Source organism: Spea bombifrons, chromosome 4, assembly GCF_027358695.1.
Source record: "Spea bombifrons isolate aSpeBom1 chromosome 4, aSpeBom1.2.pri, whole genome shotgun sequence".
Lineage (NCBI taxonomy): Eukaryota > Metazoa > Chordata > Amphibia > Anura > Pelobatidae > Spea > Spea bombifrons.
In genome coordinates this window covers 4,932,075-4,956,064 of record NC_071090.1, presented here as the reverse complement: position 1 = coordinate 4,956,064, position 23,990 = coordinate 4,932,075, and the positions used below count along the sequence as shown (strand labels likewise).

General features: G+C 42.8%; 1 protein-coding gene across 1 annotated transcript; it reads right to left on the bottom strand.

The window, feature by feature from the left end:
* Positions 1-951: 951 nt before the first annotated feature.
* TRIM24 (tripartite motif containing 24) lies at positions 952-22,994 on the bottom strand. The gene is made up of 19 exons (XM_053465263.1): positions 22,572-22,994; positions 11,822-11,940; positions 11,520-11,670; positions 10,783-10,915; positions 10,548-10,664; positions 9,467-9,581; positions 8,397-8,543; positions 8,076-8,190; positions 7,665-7,951; positions 5,738-5,938; positions 5,354-5,524; positions 4,995-5,118; positions 4,593-4,659; positions 4,276-4,450; positions 3,796-4,112; positions 3,567-3,693; positions 3,240-3,314; positions 2,761-2,913; positions 952-2,476 (listed from the first exon to the last, which is right to left on the bottom strand). Exons 1-19 carry the CDS (start codon positions 22,891-22,893, stop codon positions 2,276-2,278), a joined length of 3,117 nt encoding a protein of 1,038 aa, XP_053321238.1. The 5' UTR covers positions 22,894-22,994; the 3' UTR covers positions 952-2,275.
* Between the last annotated feature and the right edge of the window lie 996 nt (positions 22,995-23,990).

Here is a 23,990-nt window from a genome sequence, read left to right as displayed (position 1 = left end):
CATAATATGGGGCGAGGGCCGAGGCATTTTGAATCCATATGGGGAAAAAGGAACGATTGAAGCCGGTGGTCTTCACTTACTATATCAAACACTCGAGAATGAAATGCAGTAATCGAGTGGAGTACAGCACCATAGACTCACTAAGATCTATTCTAAAACAGAATATTTATTGGTCCGTGTAGCGGCCTTTGAAACGCACCGTCAAGACCCAACGCGAAATTAATACGCAATTTATTCTCGTGAGTGAGAAACATTTAAGATTCCTTTCTAGAGGAAAATGAGTAAGCTCACGAGCCGAGTCTCTCCACCGAATGTATCGGTTTGTCTCAGTCCGTCAAATCTCGTCTTGTCAGACCCCTTGAATTTATGGATTGTATAAAGCGCTGCGTAAACTGTTGGCGCTATATAAATAAAATATAATAATAAGAGAATCGAGGAAACAAAGCGTTCTGTGGAAGGCTAGGGCTTGAGACACGGACGGCTTTTAATTAATCTAGACTGGAGATTCGAGGAACACTCCATCTCACTTCCTAACAAATACTCAAGAAAGTGAGTAGTGTTGGAAGGAAGGAAGTGTTGCCTTTGCGTGGTTTATTTACAGACCGCGATCACACGGGGCGCTAACAATGGGTAGCGATTATCAGCGTGGCTTTCATTTGAACGAATGCTTAACATGGGATAATAATAAAAACTGACTATTTTTTTCTATTATTATTAAAGTGCACCGGCCAAAATATCTACGGCCTTAAAACCCCATCAGGCAGGTCTGTTTCAATGGTTTTTTTTGTAGTGTGATAGATTAGTTTTTTGTCTGTCTATGTTGGAGTCCTAAAATTAACCCCCTATAATGGAGTCAGGTTCATGACGCCGGCTGTATTAGACGACACTTCTGGAATATAATCGCAGACGCTCTTACGTCCCAAGCGTCCATAAAACCAGTCGACATACAAATTTTACTCATTGCTCGGAGTTTATAAGAAATGAATAGAACACAGCGCAGGTTCCAAAAGGTTCGTTGTAATGCACCATTTACTACAGCAAGGAGAATGCTGGAGCGTTCACGGCGGGCCACTCCGACCCCATACTAACACTGCTTCAAAATATCAAAAACGTGCGCGGCCACTCGTGAAAATATATACAAGCGCGGCAAAGAAACGAAACGATTGAGCGTAGACCAAGTCATGAAATCTCCAAACGCTTTTTTTTTTCTTCCCCGTAACAGAAAATAACAAAAAAAAAAAGCAACTTTCGTTTTAGAAAGGGTTAACGGGACCAAACGCGCCTCAGTTGGACACAAAAACAGTATGAAAGTTATTGAAAGTATCCGAGAGGTGAGTGGAAATGAGACAAATGGGAGAATAAGAAAAGACAAAATTAATTTCATCGACGTACTTCATGGTCACACAGCCTGCAGAGAAAATACAGATTTCTTCTCAAATCACGGTTAAATCGTTTAAAGAAAGAAACCCAAAACAAACTGAACTAAATAACCAACTTTTTTGATAAATTAACATGGTACTCCTTATGTTGGAGCTTTGTGCAAAATAAATGAGCTCACGCTACAGAGTAAGGGGGGGGGTAAAACGACCTCATAACCTTTCTGTCTGCCCTGACCACAAATCGTGATCTAGAGAAGTCTGTCCCAAATCCATGCTTTTTTTTTTAAGTTCAACTTCCTGATGTTGGGCAAAAATAAGCATCAGAACTGCGTTGGGGGTATTAGGGAAACGAGCAAGGAAAAGTAATCAGAAGGCATCCGTGCCACAACCCTTACGGGCGCGAGGCTTCTCTCTCTCTCCGGCTCACAAACTGCAGAGATGTTGAACGGACGTCTTCCGGCGGCGGGCAGAGGTTCCTGTTAGTTCTACGGATTGCTTTGGAATAACGATATTTGGTTTCATCAACAGGTGGTAAGTGGCAGGCCAAGTTGCAGATAACAAAATTAATAAAACAAAAAAAGGGATGAATGCAGTAAAATAAAAGATCTGTGCGGCATGGAAACCATCCTGAGGACGCTCCCAATGCAAGTTCACATGCAGGTCCAGAATGCACTTTGGGTCTGTCGATATGGCCACCTGCATTGGTAGCACGCTCCGAGTAATGCAGTGTACTACCTCTGTGCACCGTGTATTCGAGCTGTATCCTATGTGCGTTACGATTCACAGGCTCACAGCCGTTTCAAAAGTATACCGTTCTTTTTGTCCATCTTCAAAAGAACCATATTTTGTCCTATGTACACGAGCTCCTATGTGCAGCTTTGGGGGGGGAAAAGAGTTCATTTGAGTATCTGGCGCTCCTCGCCCTTGTAACGTTTTTTTCGAGGTGCCACGAATTCGTCTTCGGAGTCCTCGCTCACTCCCAATTCGTCTTTGTGGCTCCCGCTTCTGGGAATTTTTTTGTCCTGGTAAACATTTGTAAGCAGCTCCTCAAAGTACGCCTCCAGTTTAATGCCGGCTTTAGCCACTTCTGATTGAGGCTGTAAAAGAAAAGGGGGGGGGGTCGATTTTAGGTTAAAATGGGGTGAAAAATGTGCTTGGATAATGGCATAAGCAGACAATTTCTAGTCTATGGGTTAATAAGCAGTGATGTATTCAGGCGGACTTTCTAGTTGCCCCTCCGTGGCCGCTGTCCTCTGTGCTGTCGGATATGATGTCATAACCTGGCGCTCTGCGGAGTGATGTATAGCACCTGGTGAAGATACCATGCAGGCTGTAACATCCTATATCTAGTATAAGTTTCTGTTAATTAGGACTCGGTTACCTCATTAAATTCCATGCAGTTTTTGAAGATCAGCCGGACGTCGCTGACGAACTCTTCCGGGCGAGAGTAGTTTGGGAAGTTGTTTATTTGGAGCTTTCTCTTTATGGCCGAAAGGTCCATCGGCCTTTTTATTATTCTGTAGTAATCAGGCACCTGAAGGAACGAGACAGAACAAGGTATGAAGAGGAGCATCGCACGGGTCCAGACTAAAGACAAATCGGCACGATCACCTGTAAGAACATGCATTCAACACCAGTTATTTATTAATTTATATAGCGCCCTCATATTCCACCACGCTGTACAACAGGTAAGCAGGACATAACACTGAGCGCATAACTGTTTGGACATTACAGAAACAAGTGGGATTTTTTTTACATTGCCTTCTTGCTGCGGTCACAGACATGAATCAGACTGTTTTACCGACCGCTACGTACTGTCTGTTAGAAAGCCAAGTTCAATGAACAGTCAACATCACTCACAGTAAGAGGTACGGGGTCTTGAAACGCGAGGCTCATCTCGTGGCAGAAGAGGTATAAGAGAAGCCTCTCGCACTTCTGCAGAAAAGGGGAGAAAGATAGACAGGATTCAGATTGGAACTGCACCTCGACCATTGGCACGGCCAGCTTTGCTCTGTTTTAAAGGATCTAAAGTTGTTTTATTCCGATCTCTCTCTAATTCCAACGCCACCTAGATGTTTCCGGATCTTGATTCATTGGAAGCATCTCGGAAATTGCTTTATAGAATGTTTAAAAACCCTAGATTCGTTCTTAGAACCCCCTTTCTTTGACCGCGATAGCCATACTCACTCTCTGGTCCAACGGTAACATACACTGAGCCACCGCTTTCCGTTTCTCCGCCAGAGACGGGTCATCACAGTCGTACTCTACCTCTGGTCTGGAGAGATCTCTGCAGAAAGTGCAAATCCACTCACCGCTAAGACGAGGCGGGCGAAAGAAAAAAAAAAAAGTTTAGGGATCGGACATTTCACCCATTTAATTGTCAGTATCTGGAAGCATTTCATCCAACGTATCTCACCTGGGGAAGTTTTTGAGTGTAGGCACGTGACAGGAGAGGTGGAAAACCTTGGGGCATTTCTCACAGCAGAGCAGCTCCCCCCCGTTCTGGCAGACGGCGCACCAGTCTTCGTTCGGGTCGTCTTCCTTGCCGCCCTCCGTCGCGTGACCCTGAGAAATCCAGTCGTCTGTTCCCGTGTAGGGGGGGGGATCTTGTAAAACATGTCGGTCCCCGGTACTGTCGGGGGCATCTCTTCGGGGGGCAGCATCTACCTTGGCGGTGCAGTTACCGTTACTGTCCAGCAGCATGGGTGTTAAGATGCTTCCTGAGACTTCAGACTAAAGGGAGGATTAAAATATTACGTTAAAAGGGAATAAGAGTTCACAATGGGAATAAAACATGCCGATCATGATAATCAACGGACAGGCAATCAAAGCCCAAGCAGAATAAAGTCTACCTGGCTAAAAAAAAAAAATAGTCGCACACAGAATTCTGACTTACGCTGCGAGATGCCGACTGTCGCCGTCTGTTCTCCTGTTTCACAACTACCGCTGGGTACTCCGGAGGCTCGTTCTCCGCGGGGTTCTCGGCTTTTATTCTGATGGGCTCCAGCCTTACCACCGGGAATTTATGCGTCGAGTCTGCCCCACCTGTGGGCTTGCTAGAGGAGCCGGAACTGGAGAGAAGAACAAAACAACAAGATTGGGAATCAAGGTTGCGCCCCTTAAGAAACATTTCACTTTATTGCATGGAATATATATATATATATATATATATATATATATATATATATATATATATATATATTTTCTCATTACCTTTCCCTGCTTCCAACGCTTGATGCACTCGAGGTGCGTATTGGTGGGGGAATAGCCGCTGAAGATCCTAAAAAAATAAATAAATAAATGGCTGCAAATTAATTGGCGCAAAGAACCCCTACAACGCATCATGAAGGCTGTGCAGAGACGTTTATGTCATACCAATGTTTATTTTGTGCTCCAGTTATCTGGTTATTAACCATTGCAGGTTCTGATATTTCTTATGCTTGTAAACCAGGAGCCTGCAATGTTTTGTGACGTTTTAGAGAAAAACACACATTTTTGAGAGTATAAATATCACTATAGTTTCCGCCGGAGACGTACTTGACCTCAGCACCCAGTTGAGAGACTTTAAGAGCGAAAAAGTAAAAGTTACATTTAGCAGACGGAGAAAGTGGATACCTAGAGGAGACGGCACGGATGAGTTGGGAGACTGGACAGTCCGGTGAGACAGCTGTCTGTGACTTTCATTGCTGCCATCCTTCCGTATAACGTTGTCCAGGGTGACATTGGCTGTACTGTCAATCTTTAAGACAAAATACCATACGATATAAGCACAAGGTATTAAGTATCAACATTTACACATAGAATACACAAGCTATAGCGGTCAAAGCAAAGAACTAACAACCTACCCAACGTTCCAGACTCTACAGATATTTAAACGCTAGAGAAAAACCCTGCAGGCAGGTCTGGCACGGCTCAGATCTCAAAGCCAAAAACTGTTTGCGTCGTCTAAACAATGAGAGCAAAGTCAAACTTACATCTGGCAGGGGAGGGAGGTTAAACGAGTTGGCGGCGGAAATCACCAAGTCCATAATGGGTGAAGACAGGCGCTTGCCCTCGCTACTGGCAACACTGGAAATCGTGGGACTGGACGGGGTGGATGTGAAGCTGCCGGCGGATGAAGTTGCCGGACCCCCGCTGGCCTGCCACTTGTGACAAGAAAGAAAAAAACATGGTATCAGAACGAGTGTTCTAATGCTCCAGCGCCAATATATGAAAAAGTAAACAGGTAAGAACTAGAAGGTAATTATATTAGCTAGAAAGTGAAACGTGCCGGCAGAATTAGTGGCTGATTAGGTAAAGAGTATGATGTTAAACCTTACATAGGCAGTATACTTTAGTAGATAGCATTCACTACATACCTGTTTCATGTTGTGCTGCGGCATATAACCAACTCTCACAGGGCCGACAGGACCCGGCCTTCGTGGCATATTCTGCACGTGCGATATATTCTGCTGTTCCTGCCCGGTTTGAGGGTTGTGAGGGTAGCGCACAGGCTGACCGGGGATTAGCATGCCGTTGGAGCGAGGGTTCACATTCTGGACGTTCACAAAACGTTGCACCTATTCAGGAACACAGCGGCAGGGCATATCAAATGAAAAATAACGCAAAGAAAGAAGCAAAACACCCCAAAACTGCCACTCTTTGATCTCAGCGAGTTGCGGAGAGCAACAGTTTAAAGAAAAATTAAAGATACAATATAACATGCGCACATAAGATTTCCAGACGCATATAATGTTTGGAGAAATAATCTAAAAGTGAATAATGAAAATATTAAAATTTTTCTAAAGGGTTTTATTTTTATTGTTATTTATCTATTACCAAGATGCGGCTCTGAAATACAGAAAGTTGTTCACCATTCGAAAAACAACTTTATATTTAGGAAAATGGTAACGCATTGTTACAGGATCTACTCTGGCTATATATATATACATATTATATATTATATTATATATAATCAAGCAAATATATACCGTATTTGCTCGATTATAAGACGAGGTATAAGACGAGAATAGAGGTCTGATTAGGAGACTAAGATCCAGATCCCCCGCACCGCTGCAGGGGACCTGGATCCTCCTGTCGTCGCCCCCCCCCTCCCCACACACTTACCGGTGCTTCCGGAGGTGAAGTTGGCAGCGGGGGTTTGTATGCGTCCGTCGCAAATACCTTCCCCGACTGTCAGACATCAGAGTTCCAGAGTTCCTGATCTCTGACAGCCGGGGAAGGTATTTGCGACGGACGCATACAAACCCCCGCTGCCAACTCCACCTCCTTCCGGCTGCCGCGGAATGAGACGTCAACCCGCTGCCCCGGCAATACAGCAGGAAATTGGAAGCACCGGTAAGTAAGTAAGTAAGTGTGTGTGTGTGTGTGTGTGTGTGTGTGTGTGTGTGTGTGTGTGTGTGTGTGTGTGTGTGTGTGTGTGTGTGTGTGTGTGTGTGTGTGTGTGTGTGTGTGTGTGTGTGTGTGTGTGTGTGTGTAGGTAGGGCATTTCTGGAATGCCTTACACCCCTATATGCCACTCTGGCACTTAGGGGGTTAAAAGGCATATTATGGGGCAGAGTGGCATATAGGGAGGTATAAGGCATTTCAGGAGTCAGAGTGGCGTTAAGGGGGCATTTAATAGTGCACTCTGCCTCCTGAAATGCCTTATACCTCCCTATATGCCACTCTGCCCCATAATATGCCTTTTAACCCCCTAAATGCCAGAGTGGCATATAGGGGTATAAGGCATTTCTGGAGGCAGAGTGCTCTATATAATGCCTTTTAACTCCCTTAATGCCACTCTGCCTCCTGGAATGCCTTATACCTCCCTATATGCCACTCTGCCCCATAATATGCATTTTAACCCCCTAAATGCCAGAATGGGATATAGGGGTATAAGGCATTTCTGGAGGCAGAGTGGCACATAGGGGGTCAAAAGGCATACCATGGGGCACAGTGGCATATAGAGGGTTAAAAGGCATATCATGGGCCACAGTGCCATATTGGTGTGGCAAGCCTGGGGGCAGATGTGCGTAACTGGGGGACAGGTTGGAAAATACAAGAAATAAAAACAAAAAAAAAATATTTTTCTCAATCATAGCTTTTATTAAAAAAAATAGTTTACATGAATTAACATTTACTGGTAAAACTTTTTTCCTTTAGGGTCGTCTTATATTCAGGCTTTTTCTTTTTTTCCTAAGTTAATATTCAGATTTTGGGGGGTCGTCTTATAATCAGGGTCGTCTTATAATCGAGCAAATACGGTATATATATATATATATATATATATAAATAAAGTCTTACCTGGTTGCTGGATTGCTGCTGTACGGGGCCTTGCCCCCTAGGGTTATTCATGCCCATAGGGTGTGGGGGCACGGTGGGATTCTGGAGCCCCATAGGGGCCGGCCGGCGCTGTGCCTGCTGCCGCTGGGCCATGATTTGCTGATGCATGTGCTGGATCCGCAGCTGGGCCAGGCTGATCTGAGTCGGGAACTTGGAGAGCAGGCTGACGGGTTGGTTCCCCTGAGAACTCTGAACCTCCATAGGAGTCGTGTGAGGAGAGGGATCTCCCTCTTCAATAGCCAGGGAGCCTATGGAACGGAGGACGACAAACACGATGCACAAAACATAGAACTTTTCTTTTTCTTTAAAGTTCCGTTAACTTACAAACGGGGAGGGTACTAAGGGACAAATCTACGTGGGGCAATTGAGTACCTAGGTTGAAGATATTCTGAGCCCACGAGTTTGCATCACAGTGAAACTGGACGGTGTTGGTCACTGGGGTGACATCACACCTCGCGCGAAGTAGGTGGCGCAGGCGATAGGTAATCTGAAAGAGGAAAACAAAAACCTATACCGTTAACCTTGAGTTTAATTGGAACTTTTGAAAGACCTTCGAAAAACCCAAACTGCCATTACCAGATGCCACTTTTTATATTTGGTTCCGTTAATTGGATGCTACGGCAGATCTAAATAATTTACCCTCAAGTACCCCAGACGTCAGCGAGACGAAAGGCCGGTAGGATCGGGACTCACCAAGCGCTTGCTGTAGAGTAACGCCGTGCTGCTGCCGCTGCCGACGGCCCACTTGGAGAAGTAAACCACGTGCTCCAGCTGCTTTGAAAACCCGTCCACTTCGTGCTGCTGCTTCAAAAGCTTCAAACGGCGCTCCTTGGCCAAAGCCTGCGCCCAGGGGAAGAGTTAAGAACGAGGACAATTCAGCGGTGCCGGGGGAACCAGCTCCGGCCGTCAGACCGGATGGCGGCGAAATCTACAGCTTATTAGGCGCAGGCATCGCGAGAGTTAATTTTGGAAAGACGCTGCTCAGGAGAGGTTTCGCAATCAAACTAAAGAGCTACCAGTCGATTCATTAAATTCAGTCACTGATTGCATTAGCTTTTAGCTGAATAAATTACAGGCTAGGGAAACGGCAAACATCTCAAAGCAAACGTACACACACACGCAGGCGGTGATATAGGTGTATTAGTTATCATCAAAGCCTTCAGCACTATGGAAACGGGCAGAATACCTGAGAAATAGTAAAAATACAACGGCAATAAAGAATGAGCCATTAAAAAGAAAATTGGCTCCGCTTGGCATATAATAGCTGGGGGTTCCCTTGATATTAGATGGTGCCCTCCTTGCGAATGCATGGAGAGACTCTGCAGAACCCCCATATGCATTTTGACCCTTTCCCAACCATCCACTATTTTCCATGCAGGAGATGTGTCCGGCCAAACGCCTCATCAGCCACGTGATATTTGGCGAGGACACGACATGCATGTGCAGAAAGCGCTCCTATTCGTTTCAATGGGAGCGCTTTCCTGCCACTGATCAGCGGCGAGAATCGCTGCGCCCCAGGAGGAGTATTTTAAATACTACCCTTTTAAGACTTCACTAAAATATGGAATTTTCTACTTCGTTGAGCGCTTTATAAGTGGCTTTTACTCCTTGTAGAAAGAATTAGGAGTCAGAGCGCCAATAGCTTTATGGAGCACCAAGAACAAAATAAACACGAGCAGCCCTTTAACTCGCTCGAGAGCCAAGGCAAACAAAACCGCTAGAGAAGCATGCGCGGCACGGCTGGTATTTATGGTTCAGGTTACCTCCAGTTGCTGCAGCAGGGCTTTGCCTCGTTTATTAATTTCCACCATGAGGGTAAAGACTGCAACTTTTATATCTTGTTCCACTTGCTTTTGGTTCTGGTTTACTTCAAGGATCCTAAAGCGCACGAAATAAACACAAATATTAATATAAATATATACGTTTATATCAAGCTCTACAAAATGCAAAAACAAATAAAAAATGTACAGCGAGAATGTTAGCGGCTCTTGCCGTAAAGCAGTCACGGAGTAAGAATGAAGGGACTGCAATGCGGCAGAGGGTAATGCAATTTCGAGGAGAGCACAAGCTGCATGCAAATATCGGAAGATTCCAGCTCCATAAAGACTCTGTACACAAAACGCGCCCAGAGAAGGCTTCATTCCCAAAGGAACGCACTGTTACTCAGCATCACTCTGTTAACATAGAGTCAAACTATATATACCATTAATTATAATATTATATATATATTATATTATATAATATATATATATATATATATTATATAATATAATATAATATATAATATAATATATAATATATATATATATATATTATATATAATATAATATAATATAATATATATTATAATATATAATATATAATATAATATATATATATTAAAATCGAGGGAGCCTCTCTTTTCTCAGCCAGATCTCTGGCACTAAGTGGACTAGCCTGAGGCGACATCCAAAGCTCTGGACGTAAAGCCGGAGTACAGTCACAAATAAAGATGTCTTTGGGGCAACGTGTGGCTTGCGTGGGCTCACCTGTCGCCACCGGTGACAAATATTTACGTGGTGGCATCGCACCCGTCATCACGGGCAACAAGTCAACAAGAGGCTGCCAGCTTGTAAAAACTAGATTCACAAATAGCGGATCATGGGTAGGCGAGTAATCATTTTAAATATAGGAATACATGCTATAAACAGTACATACTGTATATTATTTATTGCTTTATAAAGCGCCATCAGATTCCGTGGCGCTGTACAACGGGTATATCTTACAGCCACAGGAACAGAAGCACCGAATAGCTTGGCGAGTTACGGCAGATCCCCTTTCAGAACGTTGCCAAGTATTACGCACCTATTTTGAATCTGGTCTCCGGTAAACTTTATGTATTTGTTCTTCTCCATTAATTTTGCGATCAAAGTGTCGATTATCACCTTTTGGCTCTGGAAAGCTTCCTCGATGAACTGATACCTAACGGGAGAAGATAAAGTGTGGGGTGGGGGGAAGGTTAACGCAAACAATGAGTTAATGGAATATTTTAAGGGAGCTGTATGTTATAGGAGGTATCCTAGGGCCGCACGTGGAATACCTGTGCTCCTTGTGTTCCTGAAGTTGACAGTCCCGGCAGGTCAGCTTATCGCAAGTCTCGCAGTATAATTTCAGTTGCTCTTTCTTGTGATAAGGGCAAAAAACAGGACGCTGGCTATTTACACCAACCGCTTCTGTGGAAAAAGAACAGCGTCAGAAAAACCCTGAAAATAATAAAAATAAATGTTTATGTCTACCTTAAAAAAAAAAAAGTTTTGTGAAAATGAAAAAAAAAAAAGGTTGGACATAGTGCAGGATTATATAAGGGAATAGAAATGAAACACCGTAGAAGTTCCAAATAAAATCAAATTGCTTATTTATTATTTTTATTTATTATTTTTTTTAATGTAAACTTGAAAAAATCGCATTGGCTCCGATTGGCATCTTGGAACAAAAACTGCAGAATCCAGACATTAGTTAAGTAGAAGATACAAGGGATTAAAAAAATTAAGAAATTAAGAATGAACAGTAATTTGTGGGTTGAAATGTTTTCATTTATTTATTTTTACAGGGGAGGTGATTAATTTCATTTTACATTAAATTTACATTTTACTGACCATACAGGGAAATATTTCTATAAGAATATATTTGGTATATTCATAAATATATATAAATATATATATATATATATATATATATATATATATATATATATATATATATATATATATATATATATATATATATATATATATCTGGGGGGAAAAATCTTTTAAATTTGTTGAACGGTTTGATTACCTGGGGGGACCTGCTCCTTTTGCCGCACCGTATGGTCCTTGGTAAATTTCACCCGTTGGTGGGCCTGTACGCAGTTCTTACACAGCCATTCCACGCACTCCACGCAAAAGCCACGCGCTTCGGCATTATCTTCGCAACTTGTACACACTTGCTAAAGAAATTCAAAAGAAGATTATAAAGCACAAGAAATAGCAAAAAAATTCTAGAAAAAAAAATACAAGCCTGATTTTGGAAAATATTGACCAGACAAAAATGTAATGCAAGTAATTTTACATTTAAGTGCCAACCCGCTGTGCACTCACCTGGCTTGGCTTCTCTACAGTGCTGCTCGGGACCTCCGTCGTGTCACGAACAAAATAGTTTTCGATTATATCTCTTTCTGCGCATTCCTGATTACATTGCGGACACCGGATAACGCCAACTGTGCAAGAAAAAAAAACTATGTTATTGCAGCCATTTGTAGAGAGTCCAATAAGCAGCTGAACAGACATTTGGGTGTCACTCAATACATTATATATATATATATATATAGGACATGTACCGGTCTTCATGTGCATTTGTTTCTTTCCTTCTCTTTTTGGAGCCTCTCTGCCAACATGCACTCAACACTATCCAGCAGCCTCACCCCACAACACACACTATCCAGCTGCTCTTCCCCACAAAAGTTACATTTTAATTTTATACTTTTACACCACGGTCATAAAAGTTGCTTCTGATGTTATCCAAGGCCTTTCACGCTTGCCATCTTGTATGAGGAGCACACACATTATATATATACATACATACATACACTTTCAAATTAATGAAAAGTAATGTTTAGTTTCTAATAAAAGAAATAAAGGTTTATTTGGCCAAAGATGACTAGAACACCCCTCAGTATTTCCACTCCCAACATCACCAACATACAGGTGAGGTTACACAGCAACTCCCTGTTATAGAGCGGAGTAGAATTTAGACACCTTATCGACTGTCCATCATAAATCGTAAAGAAAACAAAAAAATGCTTCTTAACCTTGAACCTACCAGAGGTTCGTCTAGCGACTCATCTTCATAGTGTTTTATTATTACTATGACCATGCAAAGCGTCATAGGTCTTGAGCAGACATACCGTTCTGCTTGTTTGTTGACCGACTGCCATGTAATATATGCTATTTACAACATTTTCTAGTATTCCATGATTCGTTGTTCCGATTGGTCAATTGAGGTGCCGGAAATTTGATTCCAATGCAAAGTCCCGATTGTATGTCGAGTTCGATTCAGACTAAAACCTGAGATTCGCATGGACCTCGTTATTACATTTGGTCTCATGAGGCTTGGGTAACATTGTTTGCTAAATCTGAATTATCTGCCGCTATTCCTTTTTTCAGGGAAGGTGGAGACCCGCTCAGAATACGAAACGTGAAAGAAGAGGGGGGAAACGTGGTATGTCATATCAGTGAAGCTATATCGGATACGCCAATTTATACCTTAAACAAGGATTTGTTGGGTTCCTTGGGTAGTATTTTATGGTAAAAGTAACTTAGGTTGGAGGGGGGGACAAGTCAATCAAGTTCAAGGTCTCTATTGATCCAGAAGAAGCAAAAGCCCAAATATTAAAGCGATCTCCAATGATGTCTCCAAAAATTCCACCTTGACTCCAAAATGGCCTCGGATTTCTCGTTGCATCAACAATCTTTGACTAATCCTGTCCATTATTGTATTTTCTTCTTCGCTATAAAATCCCCCAACCCTTATTTAAAGGCATCTAATACATCTGATCACACGGCCAACCATTCCACCAATTAACGCATGAGCTCGGAAGAGCAGACTGCCGGCCAAACACGGGAATTCATTCCTCGTTTGGCGTTTCCAACAAGACTACTTTGTAGCTCGATACTTTTCATTGAGATTCCAGTCTTGAACGCATGCCAATCTCTTTACCCACAATTTACCAACAATGGCTGCCTGAACCAAGCAGCTTCAATCCAAAGTAAACGAACAAGGTAACGAGGACATATTATCAAGCAAATCCAAAGAACCGGAGAACGTTGACCAACATATTTATATCCCAATAGATGTTTTGTTACAGGTGTCATGTGCTAGAGGACTCATAATCAGACACTTTCCAATTAAAAGCCCCCCAAAAAAATGGAAAACCTAGACATAAAACTTAACCAGGACTCGTGAAAACCTGTTAATTTCACCCCAAATTGGAATAAAATGTATATTATTAAACGTACAATTTTTTTTTTTTAATATTTTTTTTTATTTTTTAATTTTTTTTTTTATTTTTTTTGAGTGTACGTTGCTGTTTATACCGCTCTTAGCGGAGCCTAGAATTATTTTGCTGCCCTCGTAATGATACAATGTTACCAGTAAGGATTGTGAGACCAATCTAAAATGAAATCGCATTTCCATTAAGCACGCAGGACTGTAGGCTTTGGGAACTGCCTCAAACCGGTTTCATCTGGATCGAGCTGAAAACATCCAGCCTGAACGTCTCTGGTTTAAACAGGTTAAACCATTCAGAAAAAAGGGGAGGGGGGTAAAAAAAATCGTTCAAATTCAAAAACACCACTTCATCAAGCTGGGGAATCTTTCCATGAACTTAAAATTCTTTAAGACTAAAAAAAAAATTAAACCCTAGTTAAAAATTTAAGCGAGGGGGAGGGCAATGTATATTTTAAATAAAAAAGTTCCAAAGGCCAACATAAAATACTGCATCACATTAATCTTCTTAGAAAGCTCCGCAGAGCTAGAAGAAAAAAATAAAATAAAAAAGGGGAAAAAAATCCTCACTCAACAGCTGAGATGTTAAGATTTAAGCAGAATTTCACATTTTATCCAAGTTTTCCCATTAGTCAATTTTAATTAAATCTAAAGAGGGGGGGGTTGGAACAGAGCCAAAACAAACAATATCGATAAATCGAGGTACCATCTTGAAAATAAAAATGTGATTGGTTAACAATTTCGACATACGATTGTCGAGTTACAGAAAACGTAACCGGTTACATAGGTGGCTAGTAAAAGTATCTCAATCCTCTTGTAGACCTGAAGATGGTTGGCTTAATACACATTAAAAAGATCCAATTTCTTTATTTGGTTCCTATTATGGAACCACCAATGAACTTCCTCTTAAAGTTACCAAATATCTACCTGATCTCCTACATAAAATGTGACGATTAAGGTTAAATAGTACAGCGAAGTCCCTCAAGATGAAGACAGTCAGTCCCCGGTGGTCTATGGAGGCCAAGAGACTTCCTTCCACTCTTTGACCATTCGCGCTACAGCCAAAATTCACATATTCCGACATTCAAAAGGTCAAGAGTGTAAAGGACGTTCTTTGTCAACGAATTTTGAAAATAAGCCTATACTATTTTTATGAGAGCAAAACGTGGTTACGGGTTATAAAGAATGACTCAAAACTCATTGGACAATTAGCAAAAGCGGTCGTAAAAGTAAATAAAATCAACCACCAACAGAGCTGGCAGCTATTAGCTCGTCATTCGGAGTTATAGGCGTTTTAGAGATAAACAAGGAAAAGATGAGCATCACATGCTGGTATGTCACCTGGCGTGTTTCGTCCAACGAGTAGACTTAGTCATCGGTTAAATAACAGGTGCCCCAACTTGACTTTCAAGGATGAAGAACTGGTATCAGTCGTAGAGGCGCTCGGTAAAAACCCAATGGAAGGATTAAAATTTCAAATTCAATATTTTATTTTACGGAGGACATCTGCTCAAGTTTGAGATGTTGCGAGCAGCTGGGTTAGGTTGGTCTCTTCCACTCAAATAAACTAGACCTGCATGGTGGCTCTTCTCAAGAACGTTGGCTGTTTCAGGAAGACGAAGACCAACGAGACGTCTCCCTGAGTTCTATGCTTTGGTGCACCCTAACGCCACAAAACGCACCAAGAGACTGAAGCGGTCCTTACCAGGTAAAGGTTACTTTTAAAAAGGGGGACTACCGAGGTCCGTAAGCAACCCTGGGAGGTACCTTGGGTTGGTTTAACTATTTTAACGTAGCTGAAATTAAATGTGAATGACCCGTATATAAGGTTTCCGTCACGTATCCCAGCAAGGGGGGGTAATTTTTCGCTTCTTTTAAACTGGGAAAGCCAAAAACCTAACACCCCCCTCTGCTATAGGCCTATATTTACAGTAACAAACCGGGCCGTAGACATACATTTAGACATTATAAAGATTATAACTAAATCGTCAATTCATCCGAAACTTTATTCTACTCTGCAAAGAACACAATATTCAAAAAGGTAGATAACTAATTCTCAAATACTTTATATTAAAAATTCTGGCTTGCTGATTAACACATATCTCAATCAACCAGCCAGTTGTATGCCGGAGGACTGGAGTAATGAATGTATATATTCTAGCAGAGATAGTAGAATAAAATGTTTTATATAAAATATATACGTTAATCACTAGAAAAATGTTTTTGCTCAAAACAATTTCACTACATTACTCTTTGCAGAGGAACATTTGTATCCCTGGAGTCATTAATAAAAGCTTCTAAAAAGTAAATGGTTTTTTTTAAACAAAGTTCACGTTTTCACATTCTATTTTAGACGGCTGCTTATTAGTCTGTGCGCGATTTGGCTTTTTGAAGGCAGTCAGGGAAAGTAACACGCCACAGAATGATATCTGGTAACCAGTAACTTACTGACTGAGAGGTCTGTGCTCAAGATGGAGTATAGGAAATTGCGGCCTGTTGAGTTGTGAATCACTGAACTATACAAACATCAACTCCTTATTATACTGTCCTTTGGAACAGAGCGGAGTGGCTTTGTCTTAATCGCCAGAAGACTGGACTCATGAAAGTCTATGGAATAACAGAGCTCATGAGCATTGCCATAAAGCATCGGCTCAGCGTGGTGTTTGAGCCGGGAAAGTCACCCAAAATATCACATGACTGACAGCAATGGCCGCCTCCAGGTCTGCAGATAAAGAGAGTCTAAGACAAGACCAAGGTTTGAGTCTTTACAGCAAGAAAACAGTCGACGGGGCAGACCGGGTCAGTTAATAGACTGTTTATAAATGATCTTTAGTAAACATTTAAGCATCACATCAATTGTCAAAGACGAGGAGAACACGGGCAGGAGACCTTTTGTTACGTAGTTAAAATTCTTTTAATAGGATGTTTAATAAAAAGGCAACAAGTTTTACATCTAATGTATCCACACGAGGAAACACTCTCTGTACAACTAACTTTATGCTTTTCCAATCCAGTGTCTCAAATTTCTGTAAAATTACACAAAAGTTTTACATTTTCAAGACACCATTCACATCTCAACCAGTGCTGGAAAAAAATCAAGATGCGGATATTTTATTTTTTATATTCCATGGTATTCTTTTTTACGGATCAGAGCTCTTAGCGGCTGCTTTGGGAATTGTTCTATCCCACCATTTCCAATAAACTGGAATTAAAACCATTTTTTCCTATTATTTTTTCAAATATATTGCACTGTTTTTTTTCTTTTTAAAAAAAGGTTTGTTCTTGCAGAATAAAATGCCTTCAAGCATATTAGCCATTTGTTCTTGCTCTGTTTACCGAGCCAAATCTAGTAGACAAACGCCCTGACTCCTTATCTTACGTCCTGCGGGAAACAGAATGGCTCGGTCTTAATCGCTCAGCAGGACACCAATAAAAAGTCTATGGGGGAAGAGATTTAATTATTGCCGTAAAGCTTCAGCTCAGTGTGGTGTTTGAGCCGGGAAAGTCAGCCAAAATATCACATGACCGACAAAAATGGCCGCCTCCAGGTCTGCAGATAAAGGGGGTTTATTGATTCAGATTTTGTGAGGATTTGGATTTTATTTCTTGCAAAACTTCTCTCCCATTAGGACTATACCCTCTCTCCTTCTAGGACAAGTTTTGTAGATTATTTTTTTCACATTTCACCAACACACCAGTCTAAGATTTATTATTATTATTATTTTTTTTTATTAATCAGCATTATCTTGTGGGAAGTGTATTCACTACTTGACGCCATTTATATACAGAATAAAATCAAAAGAATCGGTAAAACAAAACAAGAAATTTCACAAAATTAGGGAAATTTTATTCATAATTGTGTCAATATTAATATTCAAAACAGGTGGCTGCTTGCGACGTGTTCACAGACGGCTGTTAATCTCGTCAGCTGGATCGCGTGTGGATTCCCCGTTTAAAAGCAGCGATCCGGTGGTCAGTTTTCTGTAAGGTGAGCCCGTATCGTTACAGCATAGCCCTCCTAGTGATTTAAAATACACTCGTACACATCCATGTAAGTCTAGGTATATCTCATAACTCTCTCCGCTAGTGTCACTTAAAGGCAGCTACTTGTTTATATATATATATATGGGGTTTATTCACTAAAGGGAGAGTTATGGGTTCAGCTTCCCTCCCTGCAATGCCCATTGAGATTTCTTCACCCACTGAAGTACGCATGGATTTGCACGTCACGTTCATTAGATACTATTGTTTCATTGACATTACTTAAAACAGGCAAATCCTACGTTATTCAGTTCTATGCCCTCAATCAAGGAGACACGCAAGCAATATTAACTAATGACGTACCAGGTACGTCACCAGTCACAAAGTGGTTCGACATTTGATCTGTGTGTCCCTGGTTGGTTGAACTAACTCTTAGGATTGTGTTGTACCTCATGGAGGCAGTTAGTTCATCCCAATTACTTCCCGTGTTCTTTCCCTGTCTCTAAAAAAACTGAAAGGGACGGTTTAACATCCCACAGAATAAATGAGAACTTTGATATGCATTGCTATAAAAAAAACTTAGTTAGAAGCAGAAGTTGCAGTGCTGCAACCTCAAGCTTCCTCTGCAGCCAGAAGATTCTCATCACTCATTGGCTACATGAAGCAGCCAATCAGCGTCAGGAAAGCAATCACACTGAAATCAATAGCTGCGCTTTCCTTGCATGTCTCATGAAGACACCTCAAATACCCCACCGACAGCCTTCTCCGAGACAGACCTGGGACTGCCTTGCAGTGAATATATCTCATGCCAAGAAAAGGGGCAAACGCATATGGGGCAGTTCTGCGGAGGGGGGGGGCCTCCAGCTCTGATACAAGATGTAGAAGCAGAGAAAACGTTTTATCTCCTTAAAATAGCAACAATATATGAGCTGACGTCAGCGCATAAAACACAGCAGATAAGTTATCACGCAGAAGCAAGACATCATCCATATAACTGTACCAAGACCCTTTTTGAATAGTGAAGGCCCTTTTGAAACAGATAAGCTGCTTTCTGATCCCAACAAAGAAAGTTGCAGATAAGAATACTATGTATCCATTTAACCAGATTAATCCTGACCCCAGCTAATGATAACACGGAGCTTTATAAGCATCCTCTAAGACGCTTTTAGTTTGTTCGGTCACACAAAAACAGAGTCGGCGGTACAACCAGTCAAAAAGCAAACAAAAAAAAAATAACACAGAAAATTGAGTTGCATCTCCACCGTTATTCATAAAGCTTTTGCACCAAATGGAATGGTTCCTTATACCAAAGTTCATTATAACTCCTTGCCTCAGGTTTCTCATAACTGCAGGTCGGACACTGGTCGATGCACCCAGATCCTAAAAACACGCATTTTGGAGAGGCTCTGAAAAAGACTGCTTTACACAATGCGGACAACTATAAGAAAGAAAATACTCTTATACTTTCGTTTTAAAGAACTGTTCTTGTTTTTGTAGAATGTTCAATTTGTATGCGTTCATACATGGGGGGGGGGACTACTTGCGCACCAATCCCATCACTGTATACCAGGGCTTGACAAATTTGTTGTGAATCCAGGCGCCAGTTAAAAAAGTTAGGAGCCAGGATTTTTTTTTAAACTAACAGTTGGTCAGGAGTGATCCGATCATCACCGGCCCACTTACTAAACTCACAGCATTTGACCTGGAAGCACCCTGGACTTTCAGGTCAGTGCTGTTTTTTTATTATTATTATTTTTTTAACCCTTTCAATGCTGATGTTCCATTGGAGCACAGCATTGACTGATATTTAGTCCCCACAAGCTTGAGGGGACAAATGTTAACCCCTGCAATGCCACGAATGTGTCATACACAATTGTGGCATTGAAGGGGTTAACGCTGCACTGTCGCTCTCAGGGAGCGATCAGGCAGCAGGGGGGTGTTGGGGCTGCTCTCCACACTCATGGGGAGACCAAACAACCCTCTCCCCTGTCCCTGAAGCTGCCTCTGGCAGCTGGGACTCAATTGCTGGTCTATAGACCAGCCACTGCAGGGGGGAGTCTATGATGACTGCTGTAGGCTTCCATACCTACAGGAATCATCAAAGGGCTTATGGGGGCTCGTTTTTGCTGTTGCTGGTCTGCCTTGAAGCCCAGCAGCAGAGCCCCTTACAAAACGGGAATTAACCCCTAAATGCCGCGATCGCGGCATTGAAGGGGTTAACGCTGCACTGTCGCTCTCAGGGAGCGATCAGGCAGCAGGGGGACCCAATCAACACTCAACCCCCTTTCCTGAAGCTGCCTGTGACAGCTGAAAACGCAATTGCAGGTTTTCCTGCAATCGCGGTTTCAGCCTACAGGCTCACTCCGTGGGAGTGATCTCAGACTCGGGCTCTACGTGGCTGTGCTGTCTGCCCAGACTCCTGGGCAGACAGCAGCAGCAGCAGCGCCCCCTGCGATCACAGGCTGACAAACACCTAGGCCCCAGGACAAAATTCTGAGTCGCCATGGCGACCTGGCGCCTGGGATTTGTCGAGCCCTGCTGTATACAGTAATAACTGTACACACAAACCAGTGCTGTATACAGTAATTATATAACGTAACAAGTCCTCGCTTTTTTTTTTTTATACAGTAATGCTGGTCAGCATTAACACCCGGTTTATCTCATTTTATTCCAATAAACTTTCTGGAGGCGGCCATTGTTAGTCATATGACTTTCCATGCTCAAACATCACACTGAGCTGCTGCCTTACAGGAATGCCAATGATTGCTCCATATACTGTCATTAGTCAGTGTTTATTTGGGTGATTAAGACTGTCATTCTAAGTCACCCAACTAAACAGTCTGATTCATTTAATTCTATGGAGGAATGGACTTCATATGCATTCCCGTAAGGCAATAGCTCAATGTGGTTTTTGAGCCGAGAAAGTCATAAGACGAACAACAACGGTGGCCTCCAGAAAGTTTATTGGAATAAAATGAGATAAAACAAGGTTACTGCATACAGCGCGGGGGGTTGTGCTCACAGCCTGATAGACTGTAATAATTCGTTACACATTACATTTTTAGAAGCCTATTCTGCGGGTATACAGTGGGATCAGCAATAAGGTTATAAAAAGAATACAATTTATTTATTTACATTAAAACTAATGCTGATAGAGCCGACTTAATGACCTATAAAGTTCATAAATTTACAGCATTTTGTCTTCTGTAAAACTTTTTTTTTTTTAGGGGAAGTTCCCATCAGAGCGGCCGAGGAAACTCTTGCCTTTAAGTAACATTAGACAACATTTCCCACCTTACAATGTCACAAACCTTACCTCTCTATTTTAAGTTAGAATGATCAACAAAACCTTTTGTAACTAACACACCTATTGTTGTATTGTTCTTGTCCATAATGAATGCATCGAACATTCACCGTGTATGGGTTTGGGAAGAGTGCATTAACCTGGAGACGTATCACTTCAACAAAAGCTAAATGGAGTCAGGAGTTAGCAAACCTGGAGTTTGCTATTCTCAATTAGTATCTGCTGATGTGAACCATGCCTCGCAAAAAAGGAATCTCAGAAGACCTACATTTGCCTGAACCTGGAAAGGCCTACAAAGTCATCTCAAAGAGCTAACATTCATCAGTCCGCAGTCTACAAATGGAGACTATTTGGTACTGTGGTTACTCTCACTAGAAGTAGGCGCACAGGCAAGATCACATGGCACACGACTCAATGTTCAATGAGGTAGAAACAAACCCTAGAGGAGCAGCTAAAGGCTTGGAGGAATCATTGGATCTGGTTAACATCTCTGTCCGTGAGTCTACCATACGCAAAAGATTGAACCGGCATGGAGTTCATGGCAGGACATGAAGAAGAAGCTGCTGCGCTCCCCAAAAAATGCCAAATAGCACCTTGGCTCTCCACAAAGAACACGCAGCACAACGTATGGAGTAAAAAGGGCACTGAAGACCAACATGAAAACATCATCCCAGCGGTGAAGTATGGCGGAGGGAGCATCATGATTTAGGGCTGTTTTGCTGCCTCGGAGCTTGGACAGCTTCCCATCATGGGGGGGGTGCAACGAATTCCCAGGTGTATGAAGGTATCATACGGGATAATGTCAGGCGGCTGCAGTCAGCTGAAGCTCAGTAGAAGTTGGGTGATGCAGCTTAACACGATGGTGTTCGTCTTTACTGGCGACTTAGATGTAGATCGCATTCTATGAACAATGCTGAAAACCGGATCATTCCATAGGGTTCGTTTACCTTTTACCGGCCAATGTATTATAGACCTAGCAGACACTCTATATACATCCAGTTGAACACTTCTATATAGGCCCAGCAGTCACCAGTTCCAGCACCAGCCGTAGGTCCCGAAGTCCCCCATACATAATGTAATGGCACCAGGCTGCCTAACATACTGACCCATCAGAATACATATAGATTTTACAGTCCCATATAGATTCCCATAGACGTTCTTATGTACATCTAGGTTGTATATAGGTTCATCCCGCTATAACACACACACACACACTATATGCATACACAATTGGAATGAGTCAGACTATCTACACACTCAACAGGTAGACATTTTCCAAGAGTACCTATATATCCAGCAAATACATTCCCATATAGACTTCTCGGGGTGTCAGTATGCAAAGTAAGCAGATACAGTTGGTATATAGATCCATCAGAATCTATACATATCACCCAAAGTGACCCTATACATCCAGCAGATACAGCAACATATAGATACAGCAGACTGCCCTATATACACACTGCAGAAACAAGCAAATGCCATAGGGGGCACACAGCTTTATAAGTAACCCTCCGAGGGTGTACTCGGGTCGTGCTCGGTTCGGGGCAGGCGGGACTCACCCTGCACGGTGCCGGGGTAGGGCGGGGGCCCCGGGGCGGCGTGCTGCACGGGCCCAGCGGGCATGCTCAGGTATCTCTCCGGAGGTGGCAGGCAGCGCAGGCACAGGGAGTGCAGGCAAGGAAGCAAGCGAGGGCTCCGGCTCTGGATATTCAACCGGCACACCGAGCAGGTCTCCAGCAGGTTGAGGGCGGCCCTGTCCCCGCTCCTCTCCTCCGAGTCCTGGCGGCTCTCCGCCTCATTCTCCGTACTAGAAGAGGACAACGACGGCGGGGGTTGAGGCATCGAGAAGGCCGGAGGCTCTTTATCCGCGGCCCCCTCCATTGGCTCAGTCCTCGTAGTTTCCTGCGCTCTTGCCGCTCGGGTACCACCTCTTCATCGGCCTCACGAACAGCGCGCTCACCAAACATCCGACAGTCCAGAGTGCCGGACGCAGACTGTGCGCCCAAACTCACCACGCCCCCCGAGGGCTAAACCAATCACAGTCAACAATGGAGCAGGGGATGTCTGATTGGAAAACTAATGGAAGTTAACTTCCAGCCCTCCTGTGCCGCCCTAGAAGCGTTCAAAAAGTGGTATCTTCCAAAGCCTCCCTACACAAATCCAACACAGCCTCTCTCTTCTCTGTCATTGGACGCCGTGCGCGCTGCTTTCCTCCAGCGGGAATGATTTCTTATGAATATTAAACTGAAATGGGCGTGACCTTATGCTCATGAATATGTATTTTGGGTACAGGACCAAACGCCGCTGTGATGCTGAGGCTTTGTCACTCAGTGGGGGTGGGTGATGTCCCTGAACAAAGGCTCCAGCCACAAAGCACCAGGAAGACGGCTGCTGTCACCTCCAGGCATCCACCAGATGACTGAGAGTTATGAGAGTTGTAAAACAATTAGAATTAGCGCTAATGCTCCAGTTTTATTATTATTATTTATTGTTTTATATATATAGCGCCATCAAGTTCCGTAGCGCTGTACAATGGTTCTCGGGGATCGGTGTCCCGTGTTGCAGAGTTGGGGGTACCCTTGAGTTTTTTTCAGAGTGGGAAAGTCTGATTTTATTGTACAGGTTTCCTGGCACCGGTGATTGTTTGTATTTACTGTCATTAGGTAAATGCCATAATCTCTCCGTGGTGTGAGTAAACAATCAGTTCCTGGAAGATCTTGTCGGGTAACAGTCCTTGTGCTCCATTCATTCACACAGACGGAGAGTAGAAGGAAGAAGCCGTCTTTAATCGGCAGAATATGAAGTATTTATATCATTCATGAGCCTATACAATCCCACGTGGCCGCTACTAGACTTGGGCGCCGGCAGAAAGTTCGTTTTCGGAGCGAAAACTTTCTTTTGTTCGGATGTATATTTGTTCAACATTTTCGTTTTCGGAAATCCCGTTCGTCCGTTCGGTTGCCATGGAAACAAGAAAT